This window comes from Varroa destructor, unplaced genomic scaffold, assembly GCF_002443255.2.
Source record: "Varroa destructor unplaced genomic scaffold, Vdes_3.0 BEIS01000005.1, whole genome shotgun sequence".
In the NCBI taxonomy this organism is placed as follows: Eukaryota; Metazoa; Arthropoda; class Arachnida; order Mesostigmata; family Varroidae; genus Varroa; species Varroa destructor.
The window spans coordinates 25,868,980-25,896,043 of NW_019211458.1; the positions used below are offsets into that span (position 1 = coordinate 25,868,980).

At 38.6% G+C, this 27,064-nt stretch overlaps 2 protein-coding genes across 13 annotated transcripts in view; one reads left to right on the plus strand and one right to left on the minus strand.

Annotated features, from left to right (window-relative positions):
- The first annotated feature begins 607 nt into the window (after window positions 1-607).
- LOC111251926 (uncharacterized) lies at window positions 608-21,406 on the plus strand. The gene is made up of 3 exons (XM_022809071.2): window positions 608-771; window positions 17,855-17,930; window positions 19,010-21,406. Exons 1-3 carry the CDS (start codon window positions 634-636, stop codon window positions 19,099-19,101), a joined length of 306 nt encoding a protein of 101 aa, XP_022664806.2. The 5' UTR covers window positions 608-633; the 3' UTR covers window positions 19,102-21,406.
- A 365-nt stretch (window positions 21,407-21,771) lies between these two features.
- The window catches only part of zyd (sodium/potassium/calcium exchanger zydeco), a 16,849-nt gene continuing 11,556 nt past the window's right edge, over window positions 21,772-27,064 (minus strand). For 11 of the 12 annotated variants that reach the window (XM_022808790.2, XM_022808788.2, XM_022808784.2 and 8 more), the window contains 2 exons: window positions 26,496-26,595; window positions 25,273-25,944 (listed from right to left, as the gene is read on the minus strand). In XM_022808790.2, coding sequence (XP_022664525.1) covers window positions 25,840-25,944; window positions 26,496-26,595 — 205 coding nt within the window. In that variant the 3' untranslated portion in view covers window positions 25,273-25,839. Of the gene's footprint in view, window positions 22,020-25,272; window positions 25,945-26,495; window positions 26,596-27,064 lie in introns of those variants that run through there. The other variant, XR_002673968.2, reaches the window with a different exon arrangement.

Genomic DNA, 27,064 nt, shown 5'->3' on the forward strand with positions numbered 1-27,064 from the left:
GGCTTTCGTTCGGAACGGATTCTAATATTATTCCAGACGTCGAACGTTATATATAAAAGGTGAATTGTTAACGCCACCCTTGTCCATCTATTGAGATTACTCTAGTCAAAAGAGTATGAAGTACGCACAGACATTTCTTTTGCGTGGCTGCTTAGGCGCTGACTTTCCATGCGGTCTTCCTTCCGAGATTAGCTTACCTTGCACTTCTGACTGACTGGTAGCAGTCTACATAGCATCACCGCAACCCAATCCCTGTCCCCACGCCCCTCTATCCATACAGTGGACATTAAACAAACTTGCATGCAGCGTACGAATAGTTAGAGAGACATAAGAATATACGCGATGGACAAACAGATAAACCGGCCGGTCGAATTGGAAGGCCCACACGCCGTCGCCTAAGCCGAGTATCCGCACCCGCCACGCGAAGAACCGGCATTAGAGACCAATTTGCAAATAGCCCGCCAAACGTTCCATCCGAATCCTTACCCCCTACACCCCCGGAATCCTGTTGGACAGCAGGACGTGCTCCTATTGGTCGCTACTGTTGCGATTGCCCTCTCTCTTTTCAAAGTATAAAACAGACGAGAGCGTTAACGGGTGGCGCAGGTTGGCAGTTCGTGCGTGTCAGCCAGGATGTCATCCAGCGGTCTGTACCTCTCCTTGATGCTCGTGTTGGCAGCGGCCGTTGTCTCGGCGTTTTCGGTCATGACCGTACGCGCAGATGATGGGTCGCCCTATCTGGAAAGTCCCATGGATGGACGCTTTGAAAAGGTAAGTTAGACGCACAACTTGAACAAGGTGCTTTTTCAAATTTTAAAAATGTCATTGGATAAGTTGCTCTTTTGCAAGTCCTTGTTAAACAAGTTTCTGTACTTTTTTGTAACCTTTATGTGGCAGTTGGGCAATTTTGCAAGTGGGTGTTTCTTTTGTGTAATTATAGGTTGTGCTGTGTAAATTAGATTGGGTATGTGCTTACAAAATGTGCCTCTGCGTGTATGTGTGTGTAGATGTCTTAGACACCAACGTAGCTCAGATAGCTGAACTGTTCCTCACCTAGTGATACTGGTATTCATATATGAGCGATTTTAGTTTTACTTTAAAGCCTTAATAAAGTTAGTTCAATGGACGCGAAGAACTTCGAGCCGATCTGAGTTGAGTGCGAGTAAAAAAGAAATTGAACTTAACCGTCCATACTCAACCGAAAGCGTAGACAACTTATAGTAAAATGTTTTTTTTTGCACATGAAAATTCAGCTGCATTCCTTTTATTTGGTATGAATTACTGTTCTATTTGTTTTACCATTTTTATCCTACACTAGAATAGAGTTCTCATTGTAGCAAATTTAGCTGGAGTTGAAACATAACCTGGTAAGGATAATAAAAGGAATAGTTTTAAGACTTATTTTGGACTACGTTATTTTTTATTTTCATCACTTTTCATTTTTTTTATTATGTCTGTAACACTTACTAGGATACAGGTAGCGGTAGACCCTGATATTATATACAGTCAAATGGAATCCAACATAATCATTAACTTCTTTAATGTGTCTAGCTAGCATCTTAATAAGATGCTTCCTAATAATAATAGAAACAGTTCATCGGATGCTAGGCAAAGATGGGGCTAGAATGTCCCGTGGTGGTTCCAACAAAAGGCCTTGCGACGAGCGCATCTTCAGGTTGGTTAAGTACGAAACTACCTCTATAGCACAGACGGTAGTAAGTAACGACTGTAGAATATCTATTTTGTAGCGTATGTAATTTAGCCTGCGTGAAGATATCTTCGTACGAGCACAAGCAAGTTTCACTTCTTCTGCAATGGCGTACTGAGCGCGATCCAACAGAATATTGAATATTCATATTGCCATTTCGCCACGTTTTAAACGAAATTATAAAACTAAATGTTTAGCAAATTGCTCTTTATTAGGACTCCAGCCGATGTCATCGAAGGGCCTTTCATGTGTTCTCAAGTCTATTAAATATGTTCTTCCTATTCGTGAAGTTAAAGTAGTACACGTTGAGGAGACTAACAGGACGGGGCAAGACAAAATTTTGTGCATCGTAGCGAACAAACATTAACATACGCAAATACCAAGATAAAAAAACAGAGACTCGAGCACGAATTAAAAAACCCTTACTCTGTTGTCATTGAAATTTGCTTCGAAAACTCTGTCCTATACACGAGGTACTAAGAATATGAAAGTTCCTCCATTGGAATTTTCACCTTTAGCGTCTTGTAGTTATAAAATTAATCGATTAGCTAATCGTAAAACTGTAAGTCTTACTTAGGGGGCAAAAAGATTGATGAAAAACCGTCAGGCAGTACGCGTTAATTTGAGTACGCCATAAGTAAAAAGTCGAGAAGCTGCTTATTTATGTACTTATTGAACGTTTTATGGAGCTTGAATAAGCGATAGTGTGAAAAAGGCGTCAACGGACGTACTTTACTATTACAGCGTTTCATTACAGAAAAATGTTAAAGAACTTTCTACGGTATTTGAGCAATCGTTGTCCTAATGAGATTCCTAAGTCCCAAATGCTACGTGTTCGTGCGCGTTCGGAATGCTCAAGTTATTCAAGGAGTAGTTTGGCGGGAACTTCCTCGCGGCAGTGGTGCCACGGTTGTCCTGTTCATCAGAATTAGCGCTGCTCTATTTTATTTAGAGTGTTCTTTCAAGAGCAAACTTTAAAGGATTTGGCGTCTTACAATTGCGAAGTTGGCGATTGTGTCCACTGAATATAAAAAAAAGGTTGTCGAAAATGATTGGTGTATATTTAAACTTTTCGAGAAATCATAATGCGATTGCCGGAACAATATAATATGTAAAATATAACCCCAATCATTACTTCTGGAATATTATTTGCTCGAAAAGGTAATATCATTCAACATAGTTCGAAACTGATATATCGGGAATCGATGAATCTGGATTATGGTATATCCATGTGCGACAGTTTTTCTCCTTACTGGTCGAGGAAATTGCAAATGCAGATCAGTGCGAAGATTTATGGTTGGATACAAATTTACGACCGTATTGCAGGTGCCCTTCGGCTAGTCTGCAACAACTAAATGATGTTTTGCATGACCCGCACGCTTGAGCTGTACCACTAGCTGACTCTTACAGATTGAAACATTAAAATCTGCGTGCAAATGTACACATCAGGCAGTACCGTACGTCAAGTTTAGCTATCGCAATTGACGTCGAACGGATGTGTTCTGATTCCCTTACATCTCGTCGGCTATTGTATTAACGACTCTGTACAAACTCTTTGTATGTGCCTAAGGCGAGAGTTGGCAGATACAATGCTGTCGTTTTAAACTTTGGCGCGAACACGTTCTGGAATCGTATAGCAGCACATGATAACGTCCTGAATGTTGGGACTTGGTACAGTTGCTTTTATCGATAGGTCTAATTATCCAATTTCACGATAAGCTGACAATCCCTGTCTAGCCTGTATCCTTGTCTTGGTTACACCCCAAACATTTAATACATCAAGGGGGGGGGGGGGTGCTCGACAAGCTTAGTTTTGTTCTTTTCAGTAAATTATCGCACACAACTAACTCCTTGATTGTTTCCTCTTAAGAAAATAGATCGTTGCTGTCTTTCAAATATTGTGTTAAACACTTAAATTTGAAACGAGGGTAGACGGTAAATTTTGATAAATGGTAATTTACAAGATGTGTTCTCTTTTAAAGCTCGTATTCGCTGACGATGGTTACTTTTTTAGGGTTTTTTTTTTCACTAGACGTGAAAGCATAATTTCTATCGTACTATTATCTTGAAAGATATAGTTAACAGGGTCCTGGTGATAACGCAATCCGCATGTCGAATTATTACGCTTCGGCACGTGCCTAGGCAATCTTGAATTCTCCACAGACACGAGTTTTCTATCCCAGTGTCCACTAATCGTGGCAAGAGTCTGCCACCGGCAAACTTGTCTCAACTGAAGTATTTATCGCAAAATCTACGAACGAAATAACGGTATATAGAAAAACAATTTCACTAGTCGTGTTTGTGTCATCCTTATGTCGATCATGTGACCGCAAAAGCCGAGAGGTACGCAGGTTACACAAACAAAAATCGTTATATATATATATATATGTTATAAAAGATATTCGCTACTTGTTGCAGCCAGTACCTAAGTGGCTATTTGAAAAGAGCTTCTGGACAATTGGCTACAACTATACAGTTTTTTAGGCATTGTTTTCAAATTCTCAGGAAAATTCTAGCCTATCTTTTGTATATCAGTTGCTATATCAATGCTGTAATGTTATTTGACAGTCGAAGCTTCCTCATATTTATCTATAGCAATTCAATTGTTGTGGATGTACGAAAAAGAAGCCGTATTCGATTTAACTAAGAGTTGCCCCTTCGCCCGGCCAGAGAAAATGTGCTGTATTTATATAGAGTCAAAACCTCTGTATCAAGGAGCCTAGAGAGTCTCAGTTCCACTAGAATAATAAAACAACAATTAGGGATAACATATAACTTACACACAAACACCCATTCGCGTTCGTATAAACATTATGCTCTGTCACTGTATACTGTTGAATTTTTGTAATAGCTTTTTCCTTTTTTGCCAACAACTGTTGTCCGCAGAATCCATACTCGACCAATATGACGAAATTATTACTGCAAAAGCCATTAACAGAACAAAACGGGGAAAACAACGGTGAACAAATGTGTTTTCGATGATATCTTATTGAACAGTCGTTTTGAAAACGAATGGCCCGTCAGGCCGCTTCTGGGTTCACCGTACAACCTAACCATCTTAGGGTATCACTGCGTATAGTGAAAGAAAAGCGCAAGTCGCATTTTCTCATTATGTATCTATAACCAATTGCTGGATAGAAACCAGCTCCATAACTGCATGCGTAAATTATATACTGAGATTAACAGCGATGTATGTACAGTTATGTATAAGAAAGAGGAATAACAGTCTGAAGCGCGAGTGGAATAGGAAAAGACACCCATTAAGGATCAAGTCTTCTTCTCAAACTGTAACCGAAAGACATTAAAAATGGGTTAGCTGTCCAGACAAAACGGGCTTAAGTGGGAAGACGTCAATAAGTAATGACTATGGCCGCAAACGGTGTCATAATAAAGGAAGTAATAACGAATACTAAATTGTAAAAATAGCCTAGTGCATTGAAAATACTGCACTTTCATCCTACTAAGTATAATTCAGCTAATTACTGCAAGCGATGATTAGTTGGAACAAAAGTTTGACGAACAGTTTGTCTTCTTTCAAACTTTGTTTTGAAATGGAGCTTAAGTGTGTTATTTCTACTTAATCTTTAATACAGACCATATCGATGTAACGCTTCATAGAGTGTGCCCCCGTTATCAAAGTACTGATATTCGTATTTTTCAGAGGCTTGAATTTAATACGATAACGTTCAATTGAAAAGATCCCGATTTTCATAACTAGTAAATACCGGAACAGATCACTTGTATGATTTTTAGCCGAAGTCTGGATAACTAGGGATAAGTAAGTCAATGACAACACGAAAAGGAAGCGCAAGACCGCGAAATCGTCCAGCATAATGAACCGCTTTATCTTTAGATATAATATTTTCGTCACCTATATACGGGGTGTGCGGGTTTTTTAAATTTAAGCGCTTGATGCATTCAGGAAGTTTTCTAATAATTAATTGAAGGTATAGCTAAGAACTCTGATCACTGCGACCCGTCCACAACACTGGAAGGACACTAGACAGAAACAAGAGTAGAACAACATTTTTTCCTATTATTATTCCAGTATTGTGGCATCTTTGCAGTAACGATAAGCCTATTGATTTTCACATAATTACTAACTTAAACCCTAAGAACCGTTAAGTTCTTTGTCCAGTGGATTTTACAACACATGTAATGGAACAGTGAAGGAACGCTTCCGATTCCTTAGAAAAACCATTTGAACATCTCAAAAACTATCCTCTAAAGGAGCTTTCTCAGTAAAAAAAAACACTTTTTTTTATACAAATTCACATGTGCGAATTACGACTTGACATGGCTAGCTTTTTTTGGTCCCCTGTTTTGAAAACATCCACCTGCCAAAAATCTAACCTAATATAGCTATAGGAAAGGACAGGTTACACGAGACGCAACGCGCGACATTGTTGCCCATTAAATTTTGATAAAAGGCTGCAGTAGTGATACTGTACAATATGGCGGTCTACACGAGAGGACATCTGTAGCTACTCGTTAACCGTACTCCGAACCTTGAACAACGTTCCACTGAAAACAGGTCATTTTAGGGCTTCACCAAATGATATGGTCGATCAAAATAGACGAATTTCCCTTTCACGATATTCGCTTGAGACAATGGTGACACACTGTAGCTAGCCCATAGGAACAGCACTATTATAGAGGATCCACATAGTCTCTGCTGATGGTTTCTTACAACGTTTCTGAAGTTACATGTAATACATACTGCATGTTCGTCGCGAACGACACGGCTTATGTTTAGGCATGTTTTGTCATTGTGTGTTTTAAACATTCATCAACTTGTTAATTTGTTCTTAAAGGATTTATATGTGTTTTCCCGCCACATAAATAAGTTGTCAATCGACTTAACACCACCGCCCGCCATCTTGAATTTGATACACAGGCATCGAATTAACGCATTTGTATGTAAAATATAGGCGTATTTCAGAAACCTTTTTTCACTTCTTCATCTTTCGTAGATGACATTCAAATTCGAAAGGTAGGCCTTTAAGGATAGTTTTCTTTAAAAGCTACCAAGTGTCTGACTGCCACAATCAATAACAGGGAGTAGTCAAGAGTATGTTTCCTTCAGCGCTCGTAATGAAACATTTTTCTCTTTAGTTCCATTCATTAGCATTGCCTTGCACCGCGCAGTCGTTTACCGCATTACTTTGATGGGTACTGAGAAAACGTGGCCGCGCGTACACGCACTAACAGAGACTTGCGCGCCGAATGATGAGCTTCATATGGGTGTTTGACTGGCTTGCATTTAACTGGAAGGGCTATCGATGACAAACGACGTACAATCGGATAGATCTCTTGCCTCTGGAGGCCTTTACGTAGGCCGGCACTCATTACAGCTAACTTTGTAAGAGAAATAAGCTTACGCTTATCAACGAGCTCCACTCATCTGTTGCGGCACGTAATAGATATGGCATCTTTACGAGTGTATACAGAATAACCAACACAGAGAAAATAGAACATATTGCACCAAATTATTGTTTGTCTATTCTGAAGTGAACGCAGAGGATCGAGACATAGGATAATGTGTTTCGAACACAATCTTATACTTTGGCAGTTATTGTGTAAAATGCTTGAGATTTGTGCAAAGTAAATGGAACACAACAGAAAAACAAAAAAAATTGCTTATAGTCCACGGCCGTTTGTTATTTTAAAGACTCGTGATCTGATATCTCCCAGGAAACTGGCTGATATAGGAACGCCGCGCGTTAAATCATTGGTACTGCTAAATTTGTTCGTAACATGCAAGCATGTACGATTTACTGTCACAATAATCGTGGCCTCTGTAGTGCGATTTTGTAGTTTCTATTTATGGTCCTTTTTGATCCAGTAAACAAAAAACTCCATAATCAAAAGTTATGTTAATATTCTGTACCGCATTTTTCACGTTTATCGTCTTTCATCCGGAGCCTACCTCCTGTGCCCGACGATCAGGGCCTACAACGAGTGGTGTTACAACTATAAGTTTAAAAGGGGCTGGTGAAATCACTGGCTTTTTTTTTGTATGTTATTATGGCTTTCGATTGATGCTTAAATAAAAGAAATATTGATTTCATTTATTTTAGATGTGTGCTTCTATTAAAAACGTATGCATTTGTTTGCTAAAAACTGTTGCTACAGTATCAGCTATATTCAGAGGTACTACAATATATATACAACACATATATAAATGCGGCAAGTTAAGCTTAGTCGTTATTTAGCATGTCGTCATCGTAAACTCACCTGTCTACGGCTGGAAAGGTATGAAATGCTACATTGCCACTTGTTTTATATATATATATATATAGAGCGACTTTTCCAAACAATCAAAATACTTTTATTCCACTCCATGTTGGTTTCTAGTCATTTTTTATATAAAAAGTATACGCATTGGAATTTTATTAATTTTTTTTTAAAGAATTTCTCTTTGTTCTTAATAGTCTGAAATAGTGATATAGTTTCTGCGGTTGTAATAAGCTTCATCGAAGTATGATGCACTTCGAAGCTTTCCGGTAGGATTTCAAAAGGTCATTTTAAGGAATCTAGAAGCCTATAGTCGGCAGATCTCTTACGATTGCGTGACATTATACACAGGACTGGATTGGACGGCGATGAATGGAAGTCAATGAAATGTGCAAGTTTATGGTGCATGCATATATTTTGCTAATGCTATGCACCATTCCTGTATATAAAGTAAAGCTAAAAAATATAGCAAATTTTAATTGTTTAAACTGAAACACCTTCTCCGACTCGTAAATATTTGTCATTGCAACTTGAAGTACACTTAAAAATTAGGACAAAAGACTATAGCGCGCAATGGATATTGAACACAATAGTTATCTTCCAATAGTTAATAAAATTGTTTAGTTAAATTTTTCTTCATCGACATCCGATTTACAGTTGAAGATCATCCATACGCGTACATTCACTAATCCCACGGGCCACACATAATATCTTATGAATCACTCACAAGTTGCTGGAGTAAACGTAAAATTCAGCTCTCGTTCATTTGAAATGACCTGTAGATGCATGAAGTGGGTCGCTACGCTTTGGCTCCAGAGACTGCGTAAGAAACACATGACTATGCAACTTACTCTCCGTGTTTAGGCCCCGTTCATTTTTGCGTTACAGGCCTGTTGTTTTCGGGCCCACGACCGGACGGCCTCGAGGTCTGTCCCGTGACATTAACACCAATGGTGTCGGTGCACGTTCAGGGCCTTAGCAGAGTTGGTCTTCTGTCGAGACTAGAGATAAGAAGGCAAACACTTTAGCGACTAGCAGGAAAGACAAAGAATGTGAAAATGATGGTGCCGTTTAAAACGTCGCGAGAACATTTCTGATAAGACAGCAGGTCTGGTATTCAGTCAAATATAGAGAGTATGTGTTAGTTTGTAGCGAAGGATATGATGCTGGACTACAAAATGGTAACCTAGGGTCCATGGTGGTAACGTTCAGTGAAGCAGATATGCCGCTGATGGCGCCGTTTCTGACTCTATAAAAGCTATGCATTGGCGGGTTCGAATTACGGTTATGTAGGCGGAGCCACGTTCGAATAAACTTTTGCAGCAACTTTTGTGGTAAACCACTTCATATCACCTAATTAATTAAAGCAGTGCTTTATTTACTGTGAAATAGGTGGTTGAACGAAAGCTACAAAAGCAAAAGTACATGCCGTGCATGTACGAGCTTGTGAGTGTAACCTGATTTTAATAAAACTCTGATATGGCCGCAGGTTTGCTTTAGTAATGCTGAAGTATGGCTGTTCTAGCTTGCGAGCAATACATCATTTACGATGACTCAGGAGGAGCCCTATGGGAGGAATGACGTGCCGGGCAAACCCAGCAAGTTGATCCCAATGAGGAGTCGAAATACAATGGATACGAAGCAACCCAACGATTAGACCTAAATCAAAACAAATATATATAATTCACGCCACTCGTACCGATCCGGACAAAATTCATTGTAATGTTTTACTTTTGGCGTTACGCAAATTTCTCTTTGCCTTGCACCGCTCACGCATGCTCTGGAACGTTCTGTTCCAAAAAAAAATCATTCATCACTTACGTCGCGCCTAGTCATATAAATATACTTGCATTGCTTAGTAAACGAACAAATGCTTGACGCGGACATAGTTGAATATTCAGAAATGGGCATTAATAACCACACGAAATATATAATATAAACGATTTAAAAATAAGTTATTAATATTCAGCTAGTTTTTTTTCATCGCATATAAACTGAGAAGACTTCGATGCGCAATTCTCGAAATATTCAGCGATTTTTAAATTTATTATATTTTTATTATAACGATTATTAAATCGTTAGAATTGTGTTGATGACCCGTTCTGAATAGAAAATAACAATGCTGCCTGTTCATAGAGGCTGTTCAGTCTATTCGTGTTGCCCCCGAATTTATGTATGTAGCGCTATAATACTAAAGCTTACTCAGCATCCAGAGGTCACATACATGCCTTCTTTTCATTAGAGGTTAATCAAGTTCAACTTTTGGGATTGGTTCACCTTAATTTATGAAAAACCGGCCTCAGTATTTAAAAAGACTACCGACATGGATTGCCACATAGACGCGTGTAGCCATCACTAACGAAGCGACACCATACCCGCGGTTAAACATCGTAGGCTCTTCGTAGATTAATGCTGTCCGTTCTTGCTGAAAGGCTGAAAACCTTACGTAAATATAAAAATGAAACGACTGCTAATACGATAATGTATCAAATGGCACTAACGGCTGAGTGTATTTTCTGGAGTACGCATACCTACGTCGTACATTGAAACCACTCGTTTGTTTGGCAAAACAGAAACTGGCGCATCAGGGTGAAATCGTATCGAAATAGCGCGCCCACATCTGTTGTTCTCAGCTGTGCAAGGTCAAATTATTGAACACAAGTTTATACATGTATATTTGATATACTATTACATCATAGCTACTATACTAAATGGTTGACTAAACATCTAAATCAATAGCTAAATTATCTGAATATGATGGAAAATGCTAAGTTGATCTAAACTAGAGCGAAAACTCATCGTTAACTGACTAATTAATCACTTTGTTTACTTTATAATTCGTTCAGAAGTTTAAGTTGCAAATGGCTACTATTGTATATCTTATATACTTAACCTCTCGTAACTTCCCGAGCAACAGCTGGCGAACGCTGTTATTAAATCGGTGATGTACGTGCCCGCGACAATTTGCCCCACTTATGTTGACAATCTACTAAGGACGTCGCTCCATCGAAGCCCCCTCTTCTCGTGTAGAAATATTCTAACCGTTGATTCTGTCAGGCTTAGCCAGAGCTAAGAAACTTGAGTGATACATAAACGTTATTCAATACGCAAGGCTATAAATATTTGTTTACCTTTTGTTATTATTTTCCTGCTGTAATTGCAAACATGATATTTGGCTTGTATTCTACATATACTGCGACCTGTCATAAACAAGCATTTACTTATTATAAGTAAACGCTGCTTCCACGCTTGCATATCTAACCAGGCCATTAGCAATGTTTACTGTGGCTGTTCTTAAACATGTACCTCTTAGAAGCCATATTTTACCTTACTAGGAAAACTTTGTGCCACCTGTAACGGCTATGTCCAAAGAGCTAGTCGTGTCTGACGCAACACTCATCCTCTGAATGCCGTCCTTTCCAATTTGTTAATTAATAACATCCCTCAGAACACGTCTTCTGCTGACGTAATGCGGCCGGTAAAACACGAACGTTTTTTTGCATTCCGCATAAAGGTTGACAAAGATGATCTGGGAGCTCCACATTCTGTCTATCATTCGCACATTGAGAATACATTCTAACTTTTCTTTTTTGTTAAGATTCATACCTTCTACAACTAGAATTTTCTCAATAGGCAACAATAGGCTCAATAGGCTCAATGAACAACATTAGCTGTGGTACCTATTTTTTTTTAATGTGTCATGGAAGGGGACGTAGTAATATCTACAGTGAATAAAGGTCACGGCTCTTTCAACAGCTTCTAAAAGTATTTACGCGAAAAACGTCATTCGTGAAGAAAGTCTTTCTTTTGCAAAGTGTGACACTCATGCTATCCCAGTCTTCTAGGCAAGATGTCCTCCTGGTAATTGTCAGTGAATAACTTCATCCTCCAGAACTCCTCTAAAAAAATATGCCCTAAAATCGTACGAGTTCGAAGAAATCATTGAGCTTTAATTACGTCGTCTAGTTTCATTTATAACCTTGCCGACTCAATTCTTATACTTAAATTACCACTTATACTTTGCTAATTGTGTTCTTTGTGCCATGTTTGCGCTGAGAACGCCACCCATAGTTAGAGATCTGCATATCTATACGTACACAAGCCACAATATTATCTCCCGCTAGATTGATTCTGTTCTGAATTATCTTAGAGAGTTTTTCATTGACTCAATTCGATTACCCCAGAAGTTGCTTGCGTTTCACACCCGTTAGCCTGCATCGACCCAGTCCTCCCCAATTCCGCCGTTGTTCTACCTCACGTTTGCTACTTCAGCTGTAGACATAGATCTGACCGTCGAGCAAGCAAAGTAGCCTGAAAACTATGTCTGCCGTATATTCTAGCCACGCGAAATTAGCGATGTTACACCTTAGTTAAAGTCGAAGGACTCCAGTGAGTTTTGAACGGTACGTCCAGGCAGAAAGAATCGAAGGCGGGTTCGAGTCTGCGTTTGTCTAAAAGGCGGCCTGCGAGAAATAAATGTGTTTTACTATTGCATCCTAGTTCATAACTGTTATTAGAATTCTAAGGTGCGGTAATCTTTAGGGTATGCACGCGCGAGTCAACAGCAGACAGCACCTAGATTTTAGTAAAAAGCAAGATCGCTCGCTTGTTGTCGTTTTTTGTCACTATTAGTACCGGAATACTTCCGTATATTCGCTGCGTTCTTACTGCTTCCTAGTCACTCTCTATTCTCACTCCAGCTCCTCCCAGGAAACATCCACTTTAAACGTAAAATGATGACGCTACCAAACGTTCTAACAAAAAAATTGGAGATGATGGACTATGGTGCAATTGGAGACAATGGAGCGGTGTCGCGCACAGCGGCAGCTATACCAGATAGCCGTAATGCTTTGTTAGGCTAGCTTTATGTTGTCAGATGACGCCCTAAGTTTAACCTAGGTTTCTAGGTGCAAAGGCGTCGGTAAATCATTTTACTTGGTTGTTTCTAGTACGCTGATGTGCACCGCCAAAGTGTAGGTGACATTACTGAATGTAGCAATATAAAGCTTATTCATTCAAAAGTAATATGGATTTCGTAACGATGTGACTCAGCAATTCTCGTCTGGTTAATATCCGGATAATTAGATATACTTTAAACTGTCATTTTTTTATTCTATTTCCTTATAATCTTAGAGTAGACATATATGTGGCATTGAAACTATCAGAACGTTCATAATATCAACATACTGAGTGTTTACTTTTATGTGTTACTTTTATAGCCTATTACGTATATAGACATTTCATTTTTAACAGAACTCTATCAAACACTCACGCTGTACAGGCATTTTATAACATTTTCTGGAGAATATAAGAAGTATACGTAACCTACACGGTAATACGTCATCTCCTTTTAGGGGAAATTAAAGCTTACAACTTAACTTAGTAGCACAATTCATATTGGTAACGTCGCGCATTTTTTTTTTTATCGCAGTAGGCGATTCTCAGTACCTGGTGCATACTCCTTTGTTGTCGTCTGTGCCTTGGATGAGCTTTAAACAAATAATGCTTTAGCGCTTCCACTCAACAGAATCTATACATAGTATTTCCCATCTGCTGGGTCTATGTAAAAAGTCACTCCCGCGCGTTAAATTTGAAACAGTGACGGGTAGAAACGGCTATTATAGAAGAGGATTCTGAAAAAGTAAAACTTTCAAACCTGAGAGATGGAAAGACAACGATGACCGATGTCGTTAGTCGCTTGTGCGACGCCACCCGACACCAATTTCTTATCTCTCATTCCACAGAGTTTGTTCAGAGGCTTATTACAAGATAATTTCTATGAAATATAAGAAGTTTAATATCATTTGAAGGAAAAACTTATTAATTTGTGCGTAACACCGGATGAAAATATGTAGCGCGTATAAGGAACAAAGCCTCGTTGATTTCGTTGGAGGATAGAATTAGCGAACTCGATAAAAAATCACAACTAAAAATGCTTTCAAGAAAAGACTGATCGTTGTTTATCGGCTTGATTACTGCCATTTGATATTAGAACTGATAAATGAAGGATTATTCACCTCCTAAGTATAATAAGCTTTATTATAAAAATAAGGCTTAATAAATAATAAGGTTGTAATAGTGAGTTTTCATAAATTAATAAAGACATTATTACTAAAACACAAAAAAAACGAAGTCTGCATGTGTCTCAGATTGTTTGTGGTCAGTGCGCTAACAAGGCCGTCTACGAACTCATAAAATACTAAGGCTGCCGTGAAAAAACTAGTTGTTTGAAAATGAAAGAACTGCTCAAGTGACTTTCATGGCTGAACAATACAATTATAGTTAATGCAATTTATACTCATCCCCAACCATCTTTTAGTACGTCTTGACTTTTTTCAATGCAAATGTGCGAATTTAAAACATGCTTAAGTTATAGCCAGATTATGAACTCTGCTAATACTGTAGCCAGTCTTAATAATCTTAATTGCGTCATGAAATGTGGGGAGCCTATCCTTAAAGCATTGTAACGCGAAAGATGTCGTCGCCAAACCTTATTTATGTAGTCGAAAGTCCTGACTTACTCGAAATCAGGACCAGTTTACGATATTTCCTAGTAGTATGAGTAGAAATGTGCAACGAAATATAAGTTCTGGATGACGCACTCACCATATGCGAGCCCCATTAATTTTAACTGTAAACAACATTAGATTCAAACTGACAGCGGCACTAAAGACGTTGTCCCAAGTCGGAGACGACGAACCATAAGAAAGGCGAAACTAGGGCGGCAAATTACCACCGAAATAGTTAGGTAGGTGATGCACGCGCTCTTTGTGTCATCGACAAAACGCTTACGCTCATATACACGTCGACTGGTAAGGATGACGTTTAGCACGGTACGTAGCACGAAATTGTTCTTACATTCGAGCCGATGACTGTTTCGTCGTACGGGCGCTGAAAGTACAAAGAGGCTTGCAGAAATTTCGCATACATCTGCTCATGGCACTGAGGCGTAAAAACCAACCTCACATTATATGTTTGTCACATAAATCCGTCTATAAAAGTCTAATAAAAAGTCACAATTTTCAGTTTCAGAAAACATATAGGTTATGATACTGGCAAAGCGCTAATGGCGGTTTCCAACGAAAAACAAATAAACTTTAGACAAAAAATAGACTAAACCGCTTTTTGTAGCCACTGAGAAACACCGCCTGCGAGTAAGCGTACTTTTCTTTACAATCCAGTAGATTTCCACATTTAGATAGAGTCACTCAGCTTACCAAGTTGTCCTTAGTATACTAACGTTTACTGCATCTGTGTTACTGTGATAATAGAATATTTTTTCTCTTTGTAATCTTCTGTTATCAGTTAATATAAGCTGATTTCTATTGCCTGATTACACGTGTTCCAAATAAGTCATGACGCAAAAAGTGAACTTGAAAAGAACATCGCTAAAATGACATCGAATGAATCATTGTATTGTAAAACAAAAAATAATTATTTTTTTCAACGCTCATTTCCGGATTTCTGAAATCGGTTAATTTTTCGAAATGTCCAAGTGACTAGATAGTCAGTCTGCCCGTCAGACTTTGACAAACGTGGAACAGATTATGCCATTATACCCCAGAAATTCCTTTGGACCTCTGTTTGCCGCCTTCGTACACTTTTTTCAAAAGCCGGAATAATGTATACACCCATGTGCCAGGGTTGCTTATCAAGGTCTGCTCATCGCATGAGCATGCACGCGCATACCGAACAGCCCCATTACAACGAAGAGCTAGAACAGGTGTTGCCATAAATATACGGTTCCTTTTTTCACGGCCTGTGCAATTACATATATTCTTGTATTCAAGTATGAAGTATATTCAGATATACATAGCTAAAACTTCTTAGGGATAAGAAAAAGTAAGTCAGCATCGAATTGTTGTTTGATATCCTTGTAGCCGTTGTCCATTTGGCGTTAATACGTATGCTAGACGTAACCCATGCACATGATACCAACTACATGATATGATCATTGCCAAATAAATCTTTCTGTCACGACCAAAAACCAGTTTGAACATATACTGCACTAGACTAACAAGTTTACCTTCCACTTCTTTGAGTAACTAGTCATTCGAGGTCCGCGAACTTATAATTGTAAAGGAGCAAATATGACAAACGCTTCAGGGCCTTTCAAGGAGGTCACCCTTACTGTTAAACCTCCTCTGCAGATTTACACATGGTAGAGCAATTGGTCGCGGGACTCTGCTAACATTAATTGTGAAGGTCGGTTCGTACTATTGTGCCGTGTATATATCGTGGACCTCCACTATACCGACTGTGATTTTGCTGAAGGCCAAAATAACCCTTTTATCTATCCTATTATCCGAGTTGATTAAACGATAAGGTTACGCAAAAACATGTATACAGTATTACATTTACACATAGCTTTCAGGAAAAGTATTCGTTGAAAATAGGTTGAGGTTGGAAAAGCAAAAAGTAAATTCGACATAACCATTGTGCCTAATACTATCCACTACAGAAACCGGGTCTTAATATTATAATGGTGAAAAATGATTTAATATATACATCAGGTAAGGCCAAAACCACTTGATAGATATGCGTTGTATCTCTATATATCGCATATATTTCAAATAAAGATTCAAGGGACTTTCGCCTTATCCTGTATATATATATATATATATATATATATATATATATATGACACTTTTTTGGGAATAAATACATTTTATTCGACGACATAGCATTAATTTATTATTGATTGGTTAACTATTTATACTCACTTTCGTGTTCAAAAAGGTCATGCTTGAAATTCAGATAAAGGGAACCACGTTTCTGTTTTATCTGGCGAGAATGACAGTTATTCGCGTCCAAGCGCTACCTCTCCCTAGCCACCCATTAATAGGTTGAATAGGAAAGTAACAAATTTGCATTGTTTGCAGCGGTACTCACAGCTGAGGCAAGCTAAGAATTACATACAGTTGTGAGCACTATTTTTAACTACAGGATCTTTTTATTTCGACGCGGGATGGTTATTTTTAACGTACACAACTACTAGACAAATCTTCGGCGGTGAGGAAGTGATCAAACTTCGGCTAAAACTACGACATACGTTTTTACATAATAGCAACAATAGCAGTAAATACACCCTTCTGTGCATAACCTACATATATGACTTAACTCTTTCTCCGGAACGCCTAACAGAGGTAAAAGACGTTCAGCCTTACAAGTAAATCAGGGCCAAGCGCTCCCATTGTGCCCTATAATTTTCCCGATTTGAATTTCTCTACGTATCTTCGTACAGAAACTTCAGCCAAAAAGATAGTCTTGAGGGCGGCCAACTATACGAGTCCCTTATCGTATTCTAATTGTGTTTAATATCTTTAAATGTTTCTAGTTTTATGTCCCGTACCGCCATTAGGCGTTCTTTCAGACAGACGACTGGTGTCCAGCACGAAGCGAGATGTGTATATGTTAGAATTCAAACTTACCAAGCTTGACAGTCAAGCACGTTATTCACTACGACATCATCGGGACAATTGTATCGAAGCTAGACAAAGCTAACTGTTTCAATCAGGCAGGAACAGGAATTAACGATCTGAAAAACAGTATTGTGAAATTTTTAATTTTATTTTAATAGATAAAGTCAATCAGTAAAATTATGACTTAAGGTAAGGCTAACCTCTTTTACGTAATCAATCGCCAGCCTTGCCGGGTTATTTTCAGTTTAGTTAAGAAAATTAACTAACTTTCCAGATGCTATGATATGCCCGCTGTATCTTTCGATCGAAGGGTTACGTAGCCTCACTGATATTATCTTTATTCCCTAACCAAATGAATCGTTGTCAGGCTTGTGTTGCTGACGAATACATCGAATGAGGAGGAAAAATAAGGTTAGTATTTTTTGTTTTCTCTTTTTAGACAAAATTATTGAACATCTTGTCGAGAATTTTTCCTTCATCTCAACAGGCTCGATACCTTTACGATGATTTGCTGTACGGAGGCGCAAAAAGGTCAATCGGCGGCCCTGCACCTGGATTTGTGGGTGAGTGTGGAGGTTCTACTGTTCCAGAATATATGACCTAGAGCCCCGATTTTTAAAAACATAGCCCCGGATTAGGAGCTTCTCTTTTCAATAATCAGGCGAAGTTCTGCTACTTATCTAGTGGCGTTGATGCTCGTTACTTATGGAGGACTAAAAACTTATTGACACACAAAAAATCAGTGTATGTGAAAATGATTCTTCGTCTCAGTTATACCTAGAGCGCTGCCGGCCTTAGTACGCTAAAGGAAATAACGCTGAAAGCGATACTGTTTTCGTTGATTTGAGTGTACATTTCGAGCACAGCTTCACAGGCCACCAACTGGCACGGTCTGCGTTTTCGTGAAATATAATAACATTAATAGAGTTTAGATCTTCGGCATAATCGTATGACTTTGTTCTTGTCGTATCCAATATACAAAATAACCATAGAAACTACTAACAATGACAATGATGATGCACAGCGGTACGATGTAGATTACCTGACTCATTGAGAATTATGATTTTCGCGTAGATCTGACGTCTTCCCGTGCTCCTCCATATCAATCACAAGTTCGGCATTTTCCTCAGACCGTCATGCCGTGTAATACCTGAAAGAAACACTTTCTACACCATATGTAATAAAAACGTCAATCTGAAAGCGATACTGGCTATTCGCTAGCACAATGAAAATTAGCTTTACAATTTTAGGTCGAGCACTCCTGTTCAAAATCGATTTCCTGTCTCGTTAAGAACTTTATCTAGGAGCCAGGCAAACTTTCAACACTTTCTCATAACCTTCCAAATGCTCGGAAAGATGAAGAGGTTTTTTGTTGCAAGGACTTATCCTTCTGAGTGCTGGCTATGGAATGCTTTTTGCCTTTCTACGTATATCAGAAGGCCTCAAATGGAACTAGTTCTCAGCCGTGAAATAATCTTTTAGCAAGCGTTGTCCTCATGAGTGCCGTTTTTTATTCTGACGAATATTGTAATATACGACACTAATTATAGTAACAACAATCGTAATCAATTTTAGCCTACATATATTTGAATGTCATATCTAACTGTACTTATATGACTTCTGTGCTGATCTACTTGTGCAGGGGCTCGTGGTAAAAAGGGCGGAGTTCCTGGCTTCGTGGGTGCACGAGGTAAGCGTTTTTGGATAGGTTCAACTGAGGAGAGACGACGATAAATGTGAACAGTCATTGAGTTTCACGTGAAGAATATAGTGCTCCACCTACGAAGAGTTGTTTTAGAGTAACGAACACGGGAAAGCCACCGGTTGCTAATTAGACTGTCAAGCAGAAGACGTGAAACGTACGAACTTCGGGTAAATGGTATAAGAAGAACAGCGGACGTCACGTACTTATCAGGCCGTCATGTTGCTTACATGACCACATTAGATATAGAGGGGTGTGCGTCAATATTAAATTCAAAATTCATTAGTTCGGCATTGTTTAATACCGCCACTCATTAATAATAGTAACACTAATTACTATTAGGTAAAAGCACGGTTGAAGTGAGCTGTTTTTTGTTCCCGCCGCACGCCGACATACATATCTATCGACGGTTTAGATTGTGAATTACTTTAGCTTTTGTTTTTTTGTATAAACTTAAGCCAACAATTCAGAAGCGATTCAACATTTAATTAATAGAGGCCTTTCAATGGTGTAGATGATCATATCTGCTTTATTCTATTATTATTACTATTATCATTGTTGTTGTTGTTGTTGTTGTTGTTGCTGCTGCTGCTGTTGTTGTTGTTCTAAACTAAAAATACCGCAGCGTTATTGTAAGTCTCATGGTCAATCCAGAAATAAGCTATTTTACATCACTTGAACATGTTTCGTCTACGACCCCCTCCTATTAGAAACTACGGAAAAAAGAAGAAAATGTTATTAAAATTATCACTTTATTGTTCTTCTCAACGTTAGGCACCTTGAATGATCATTGTGGAAGTGTCGTTTACCATTAGGCAATTTTAATTGATTGTTATGGTAGCATAGTACTTATTGTACAGAGAAGGTACCCAGGTACAGAAGAAGGTAGAAGGTACAGAGAAGTAACCCATCATTGAACCCACTGGTGTGGGTTCAATGATGGGTTACTCTCATCTATACTGGGCATACGTAGACATCGTTGGACTCCTCATCAATAATAAGCTGTGAGGGCAAACAAACAAAGGTCCGGCTGATCGAATGAATGATACGCCGATGACTAATAAATGATAATGATCTAGAACACTCCTGTCCGCACAGAGCATCATCTAATTACTGTGCAAGTAATAACACTATAGCACGTACGGCTGATAGCAGACCAACTACAGAATGTGTATTAACAAGCCAAATAAAGTATCTGTTTGATAGACTGAGTTGAAACAATGAAGCACAGTGATATGATGTAGGAAATAACACCGCCATTAAACAACACCCACAACAATAACATGGACAACAACCTAGCATAGATAAGGAACGCAGACATAAACAAGCAAACGAAAAAAAGTATACGAAACAGGACTGGTTAGATCAACGATACAGGGATAGAAGGATACGTATGATAAATGATCACATGTCAGAATAAGTAAAGTTATAAAGCTACTATGCTGTAGCAAATATAATCGAATTAGGTGAAGCTAGTACGATATAACAAAGTCTCAGTTGTTGATGCTGTGCTGATAGAGAACTTAACTATGCGAAAAATCGTCCAGTTGAAAAAATGATTACTGACTGGGTCGACCATTGCTTCTATATCAATCTGACCTTGCCCGCTGATTTTAGCATTAGACATATGGAGCTTGCGTTTTCAAGTAGTATCCAGCGAGACTCGAGAGCGTCGAAAATGTGAGGCGCTCAACGCGTTCGACAAAACCAGCGCTGAATGACTTCAACGAGATATTTTGGTTCGAGCCACTAAAGAGGGAGAACTGGCTGCGTCTACCTATCCAAGGCGATCTCAATGAAGCGATTGTTCGTGTTCGATTTTGCACATGCAAAATCAAGATCATCATCATATATGGCAACGAAGTAAAATTCATCCATTCATAGCGTAACGAAACTGTCTGCTAAAGATCTGGAACGAGTGGTGACCGTGCTGTGCCTAAATTGTGCTATTGTGTTCTTTACTGTAGATGAATCGCAATGTTTACCGATGTCTAGCGTATTTATCAATAACGAGTAATCGTTGCGAAATAGAGCAACGATATCTGTGATCGGAGCGGCCGCATTATTTTCGGTATAATCAAATAACAATGAAGAGTAACGGAGGCGGCAAATAGAAAAGAAACAGCCAGAAAGCACTGGAAGAGACTGATAGCAAATACAATGACGATAAAATCAGATTAATATGATCACGTGCACAGTGTGAAAAAAAAAACTGTTCAGACAGCTTACGAACAAACAAAATAGACATTAATAACAGTAATGAATTATCAAAAAAAAATGAAGTGAAAACGTTAAAATAAAGTTATTTGCATGCTAGAAAGAAGAAGACGAGATTTCTTCAGGGTTTTTTTTTTTCAAAATAGCCAGCTTAGGATTGCGCGATAAGCCGAAGATAAGATGACCAAATCTATCTATCTATCATCATAAACACATCAATTTTAATGCACGTCGTTATCTTTGTTATTTTTTTTTTTTATAAAACTTTCGAATAAGTGGTTCGATGTTATGTCTCGTAGCACTACAGAGCAGCAGTATGCATGGCGCAAGTATATAAATGCGCGAGACCAATGTTACCGCTAAAAGCTTTTTCAATTTTCCGTAAGTTGAGTTATAACATCAGCATAAGTTTCACAAAGCAGCGTAAATAAGAGTCTCGAATTTACGCTTTCGACTTTATCGACAAAAAGCACAACTACGACTACTCAAGAAAGTTATAAAAATATATTTATTTTTTAAAATATAATACGAGAAAGCAAAATTCAAATAAAACACATATATATATATATATATATATAAGACCGCGACTTTGTGGTCGAAAAGCATCATCAGTATGCCCAAGAATACAGCGGATAGAAACTTCGGAAGAGGTCATTATAAACGGGGAATGCTAAATCGCTGCTTAAAGACTCGCCGTGCTCATACAGGTCCATACATACGGTCCACAGACTTCCTGAAATGGACGATCAATTGCATTATGTCATTGTTACTTAGTTACACGTATACCAATCAAAGGATTAAGTTTTCCTCACAAAAAGAAATCTACTTTTAGTAATACCATGCTACGTCAGAGTTGTCTGAAGCGTGACTGGAATTAAATGAACTTTTATACTAAATATTGTACGGATAAATTTTATTTATATAGTCTGAGTAAGCGACAAACAGAAAGTTACAGGACCCGAGATGATGAGGTTGAATAACATGGAAATACATAGGATTCATGTCAACCTTTATTTATAATTCCCATATTCGAGTAATTGAGCTATTAAAATGTTAAATTATAAAATGTAGAACAGACTCGTAAGAAACAGTTCTTCTTTCTTTTATAAATACAAGGTTTTTTTTAAACATTCGTTCATTGGGAAGTTGTTTAATATACATATATTTATGTAAAAAGATGTATTTTTTATATGTGTGGATATGAAAGAGTCGAAGATCTCGTCCCCTTTATCACTTATTAAAAAGCAACAGAGAGTTTATCGACCGTGAAATTATGGATCGATTGAACGGGCCAGTTGGCGTCGGATAAATTGAATAGCGACCCGTTCGAAAGCTATCCATTCATATGGCCAATATTTATGTTGTTTTAAATTAGTCATCCCAAACTTACATGAGAGGCGCAACAGCCGTTAACCGCGAAAGGATAAACTTTACCTTGATGCTGTTGATGTTTTTTCAACGTTAGCCGCTATACGCGAAGGTAAATACGCTTTGTTTACAGATTTATCATGTTTTAATCGCTTTAATCGCGTCTGTGGCGCCTTTGCCGTACTGGCTTGCCACTCAAGTTCCCGCGTAGCTTTCAACAAGAAGTTAGCCAATTTCCAATAACTTAAACTGGATTCTTATGATGAAAAAAGTTTGGATAAACCACGCCTGCCCCATCCAGCTAGATCTGAGCCCAAAAAATATAGTGCTTGCTAACGGTCGAATAATTCGCACGGCCCACGCAAGTTGTCAGCTCTATTTGCGAGATAGATTGTATTATCTACATTGCATTGACCTAATTATGAGCAGCAGCCAAACGTATCCGTATTTGTTCACGGCGACAATAACCAAAGGAAACGATATATCTGAATATGGCCACTAATCCTTAAAATGCGCCTGTTGGTGTTACCATTGCACACTTTGTCTCTCCTCTGAGATGGTAAGAGAACAAAGCATCTAATGGCACTTCGAGGATTCGCAATATTGCTTTTTATTATAAATAAGTTGATTATCTTCATAGTAGTATTTGTTTTCACTAAGACAGCTGTATCCTATGTGTGAGCCGTATTTAAGTCGTGGATGGAGAAATTGTATTTCTTGTGAATTCGGAGCTTCAGCATCCTCAATGACATCCTCTGTCTTTCAATAAGGCTCGTAAATAATTCGTTCTCAGTAGATAGAAGTATTTCATTTCCGATATAACCCGCATGACCGCGAAATTATGACCAAGTATTTCTGTATAGAGGCGCCAGCATGCCAGACATCGCTAGTACCGCTCATGTTTAGGACGAAAGTGATATTTCCGCAATCATGTTGGACCAGCAAACAAAACGAGGCAAAACTGTTACCCTCAGTTTCACGTGGGATATCTGGAATGTTTCTATGAAGGAATTTTTCGCGCGGAAAAAGCACGAAACCAAATGTCGAGTACTTTCAGAGGCCCGTTGAAAAGTGCCTCCCTAAGGAACACATTTGGATTTAACGCAGAAGAAATCTCCGACCCATTAGGGATCGACGGGCATTTCGGCGTGTATCGCGTCGTCTCCACTAAGTCTCATACGCCAAATTGTGGAGATGTTTAGATACGATAAAATGGGAGAAAATTCGTCAAATCAAATTTCACTGCTGACTGGCGTTAGCCATATTCCTGGGCGTAGAGATCGTGCCATAGACAGCTATTTTGATAGCCTGACCAATGTATATCTGAGATCTCTATAAGAAAAGAACAATATGATGTTCTCTGAAGAGCAGTGGTCGATTATTGGCCACGTCCTCTTCTGCAGAGAACTGACAAGAGATTCGCAAAAGCAATCAAGGTCAAGGGCTCCTTGTCGATGGCCAGTATGCCGGAAAAACCAATCATTATTACTTAGTAACAGATACCTTCGAGATAGTAAGAAATAATCATTTTCTGTGCGTGCACGCCTAGTTTTCAGAACTTTCCTATGACTCTCTCAATGGCAGCCACCGAAGAGACAATGACTTCTCTGAGTTTTTTTAAACAGTTTGAAAACAAACGTCTTCTGTATGAGAGGGTGATCCAGTTCATTTCGGATCACGGCTCTCATCCAGAGGAATGGTAGAGTACGACGGCAAGCTGTCTTTTTATCTACGTCATACATCGACTACAGGTGGTGCGAACGTTGTCTGGGTTCATCAGTAAATTTGTATTGAACGCACGCCGGCCTTTATTACATACATGCCACTATACACGAACTGAGACGGGGCGGCACCAGAGGTTGAGCCCCATAAGTCAAGCAATCCCCGAAAACTTCATCTGCACCGACGAGGGCATCAAGGCCAGTTTTGCCCGTGTATACAGCCGAAACTCATGTGCCACTAGCACTAAACGGTGCGGGCTTCGTTGTCCGTTCTGTGGACGAAGGGCTAAACACAAATCAAGCGTTTACCTACTACCGTATTTGGAAGTTTTCAAAAATCTATCCCGATGAAACAGTCCAGATTTGTAGAATTCGCCTACATGCCACATTAAGTTGCGGAATATACGAGGCATTAGCGATGTATGACGTCCAATTGCTGTCCTGAGTTCAGTGTCTGAACCGATCTAATGTACATGCAACGTGCCTGAGAAGTGAGGAATACGAAGAACGCGGTTATTATCATATACCGTAAGAACGTAGGCGAATCGGACGTTGGACTGATTGGGTCATTCATAGAGCTTTGGAAGATGCGACTACCGGAGAAAGTATGATCATCATCCTTTCTTGTTAAATATATTTTACTAAATCGCAACGTACGGCCTCCTCCATGATTGTACTACGTGTGATGTTCATATCAAAGGAATTCTTCAAAGAAGAAGAAGTTTCATTGCCACCGCTTTTGTAAATATTGTGCGAAACAAGCGTAAAATTGAACAAAGAAATTTTGAAGTGCCAGACTGAAACTTAATAAGTTAATCGAAATGGAACTTGATCCAAGCTTATAAAGATTTCAAGTGACTAATCGTAAATGAAAAATAATAAAAATAACAATATACATACTGAATAGATATATTCATTTATTTGTGTGTCCGTCAAATTTGAAATGACAACATTTTGTTACTAAACAAACCTATTGATGATTCACATTCAACAACGTTACGGCGATAAAAATGCTCAATTTAGCGATTAGCTAAAAAAAACCATACGTTTAAAGGTGTACAACAAATTTGTAAAAGTTCTCATTTTATTTCTTTCATTTTGAAAATTACCCATCTGAAAGACCTTATCAGTTAGCTACAGCCACGTGGCAGTGAATCACCAAGGTATCACAACTGCGACCGATAACAAATGCTAGATTGTTATTTTACTTCATTCAAACAGCCACATGATTCCGCTTTCTTCAACGCCGGCCATTAGCATGAGTAGCTGGAGCGAAAAACCTGCTACATCAATCAACAGAAACGTTCGATAGATTGAGGAACATCCTAATAATAAATTAGTTAACAAACAAAGATTACCATAAAAATTTGCTAGTTACACATTGAGTTCTTCGACACGAGTTCTACAGAAGGAAAACATCGTATGAATGCAGCCTTTGTCAAGGTCATTGTAGGTTGGAAGATTTCAGCATGGGATGCTAAAACCGAACATAAGGAACTCATAAAGGCACGCGAGGGTGATGAAGATCACGTAAAGCGCGAGACATAAGACCCCCGTCAGGTAGTTCACCTGAAACGCCCCAGACAGTTACACAAGAGACAGTAAGCACCGAGAATATATGTGGTGAATTGCACAATAGGTAAATAAAAACGCGTTAGGTTACGAATAACTTTTTCAACAAAATCTAAACAATACTTTTACGTACCGGCATCTGTTTTATATCGGCCGAGTGGGGCCTCAACCCAGATGGTTGGACCTACCTTAGCTGAGAGCCTGAGCTATCTGCTACTTCTCGACTCTTCTATTAAGCACAATTTCAAACCAACTCTGCTTTTGATTTAGCATGTTCCTAAAAATAGCTATTCAATGGTCGGCTTTTGGTGTCGCGGCACCAGCTTACATGGCAAAATGATTGTGACCTAAAATATGGCAATATCGTAAAAGCCTAAGCCAAATATCCTAAACCTCAGATGAAGATTCCTTAAATATTAACCAAATAAATTTATACTATAGTAAAGTGAAAGTGGTTCCAACTTCCGTTATCGTTTTGAGATTGCTCCTTTGACAGCATAAAACGTTGTGCATTGAACGCAATCATCTTTCTGTCATGCAGCACCTACCTTCCATTTCATGATCACCATTGCGGAGTACAGCAGAGCAATGGTTGCCAACAGAGTGATCGAGGTGTATGTAAGTGCTAACGACTGAATCAATATTTCTCTGTGGAAAACAGAATCAAGAGAGGTTTGCAAGTTGGCCTTCACGCTCGTTACTAAGTATTTATATGTGCAGATCCTTTTCCACAATATAATCTAGGTCTGAATCTGTTGGTCAATCTTGTTACACAACCCAAGATAGAACAGGTCTTTTCTTTTGGAAAACGTCAATAATTTTTACTAAAAGAAATTTAGGATTACAAAATAGTCTCCTTCATGAAGATTGTGTCATACACGATTATGAATCTTTCGTTTTGCTTCATAAAGATCTTCCTCGGATTTTTTGGGAGTTGCATGAAATTTGACAATAACGTTGGCATTGATTTTGGGAACGAGTACCGAATAATCCGACAAAACTTAACTTAGACGGACCACCTTATATATATATATATATATATATATATATATATATATATATATATATATATATATATGCCGTATCACAAAATATTCACTAAGACGACAGAAAGGGT

What these genes read in the sequence shown, in the direction of transcription:
- LOC111251926 (XM_022809071.2), top strand. Translation starts at nt 634, where the DNA reads ATGTCATCCAGCGGTCTGTACCTCTCCTTGATGCTCGTGTTGGCAGCG. An exon ending in TGGATGGACGCTTTGAAAAG is followed by an intron (nt 772 to 17,854) that starts GTAAGTTAGACG and finishes TCATCTCAACAG; the next exon opens with GCTCGATACCTTTACGATGA. An exon ending in CCCTGCACCTGGATTTGTGG is followed by an intron (nt 17,931 to 19,009) that starts GTGAGTGTGGAG and finishes CTACTTGTGCAG; the next exon opens with GGGCTCGTGGTAAAAAGGGC.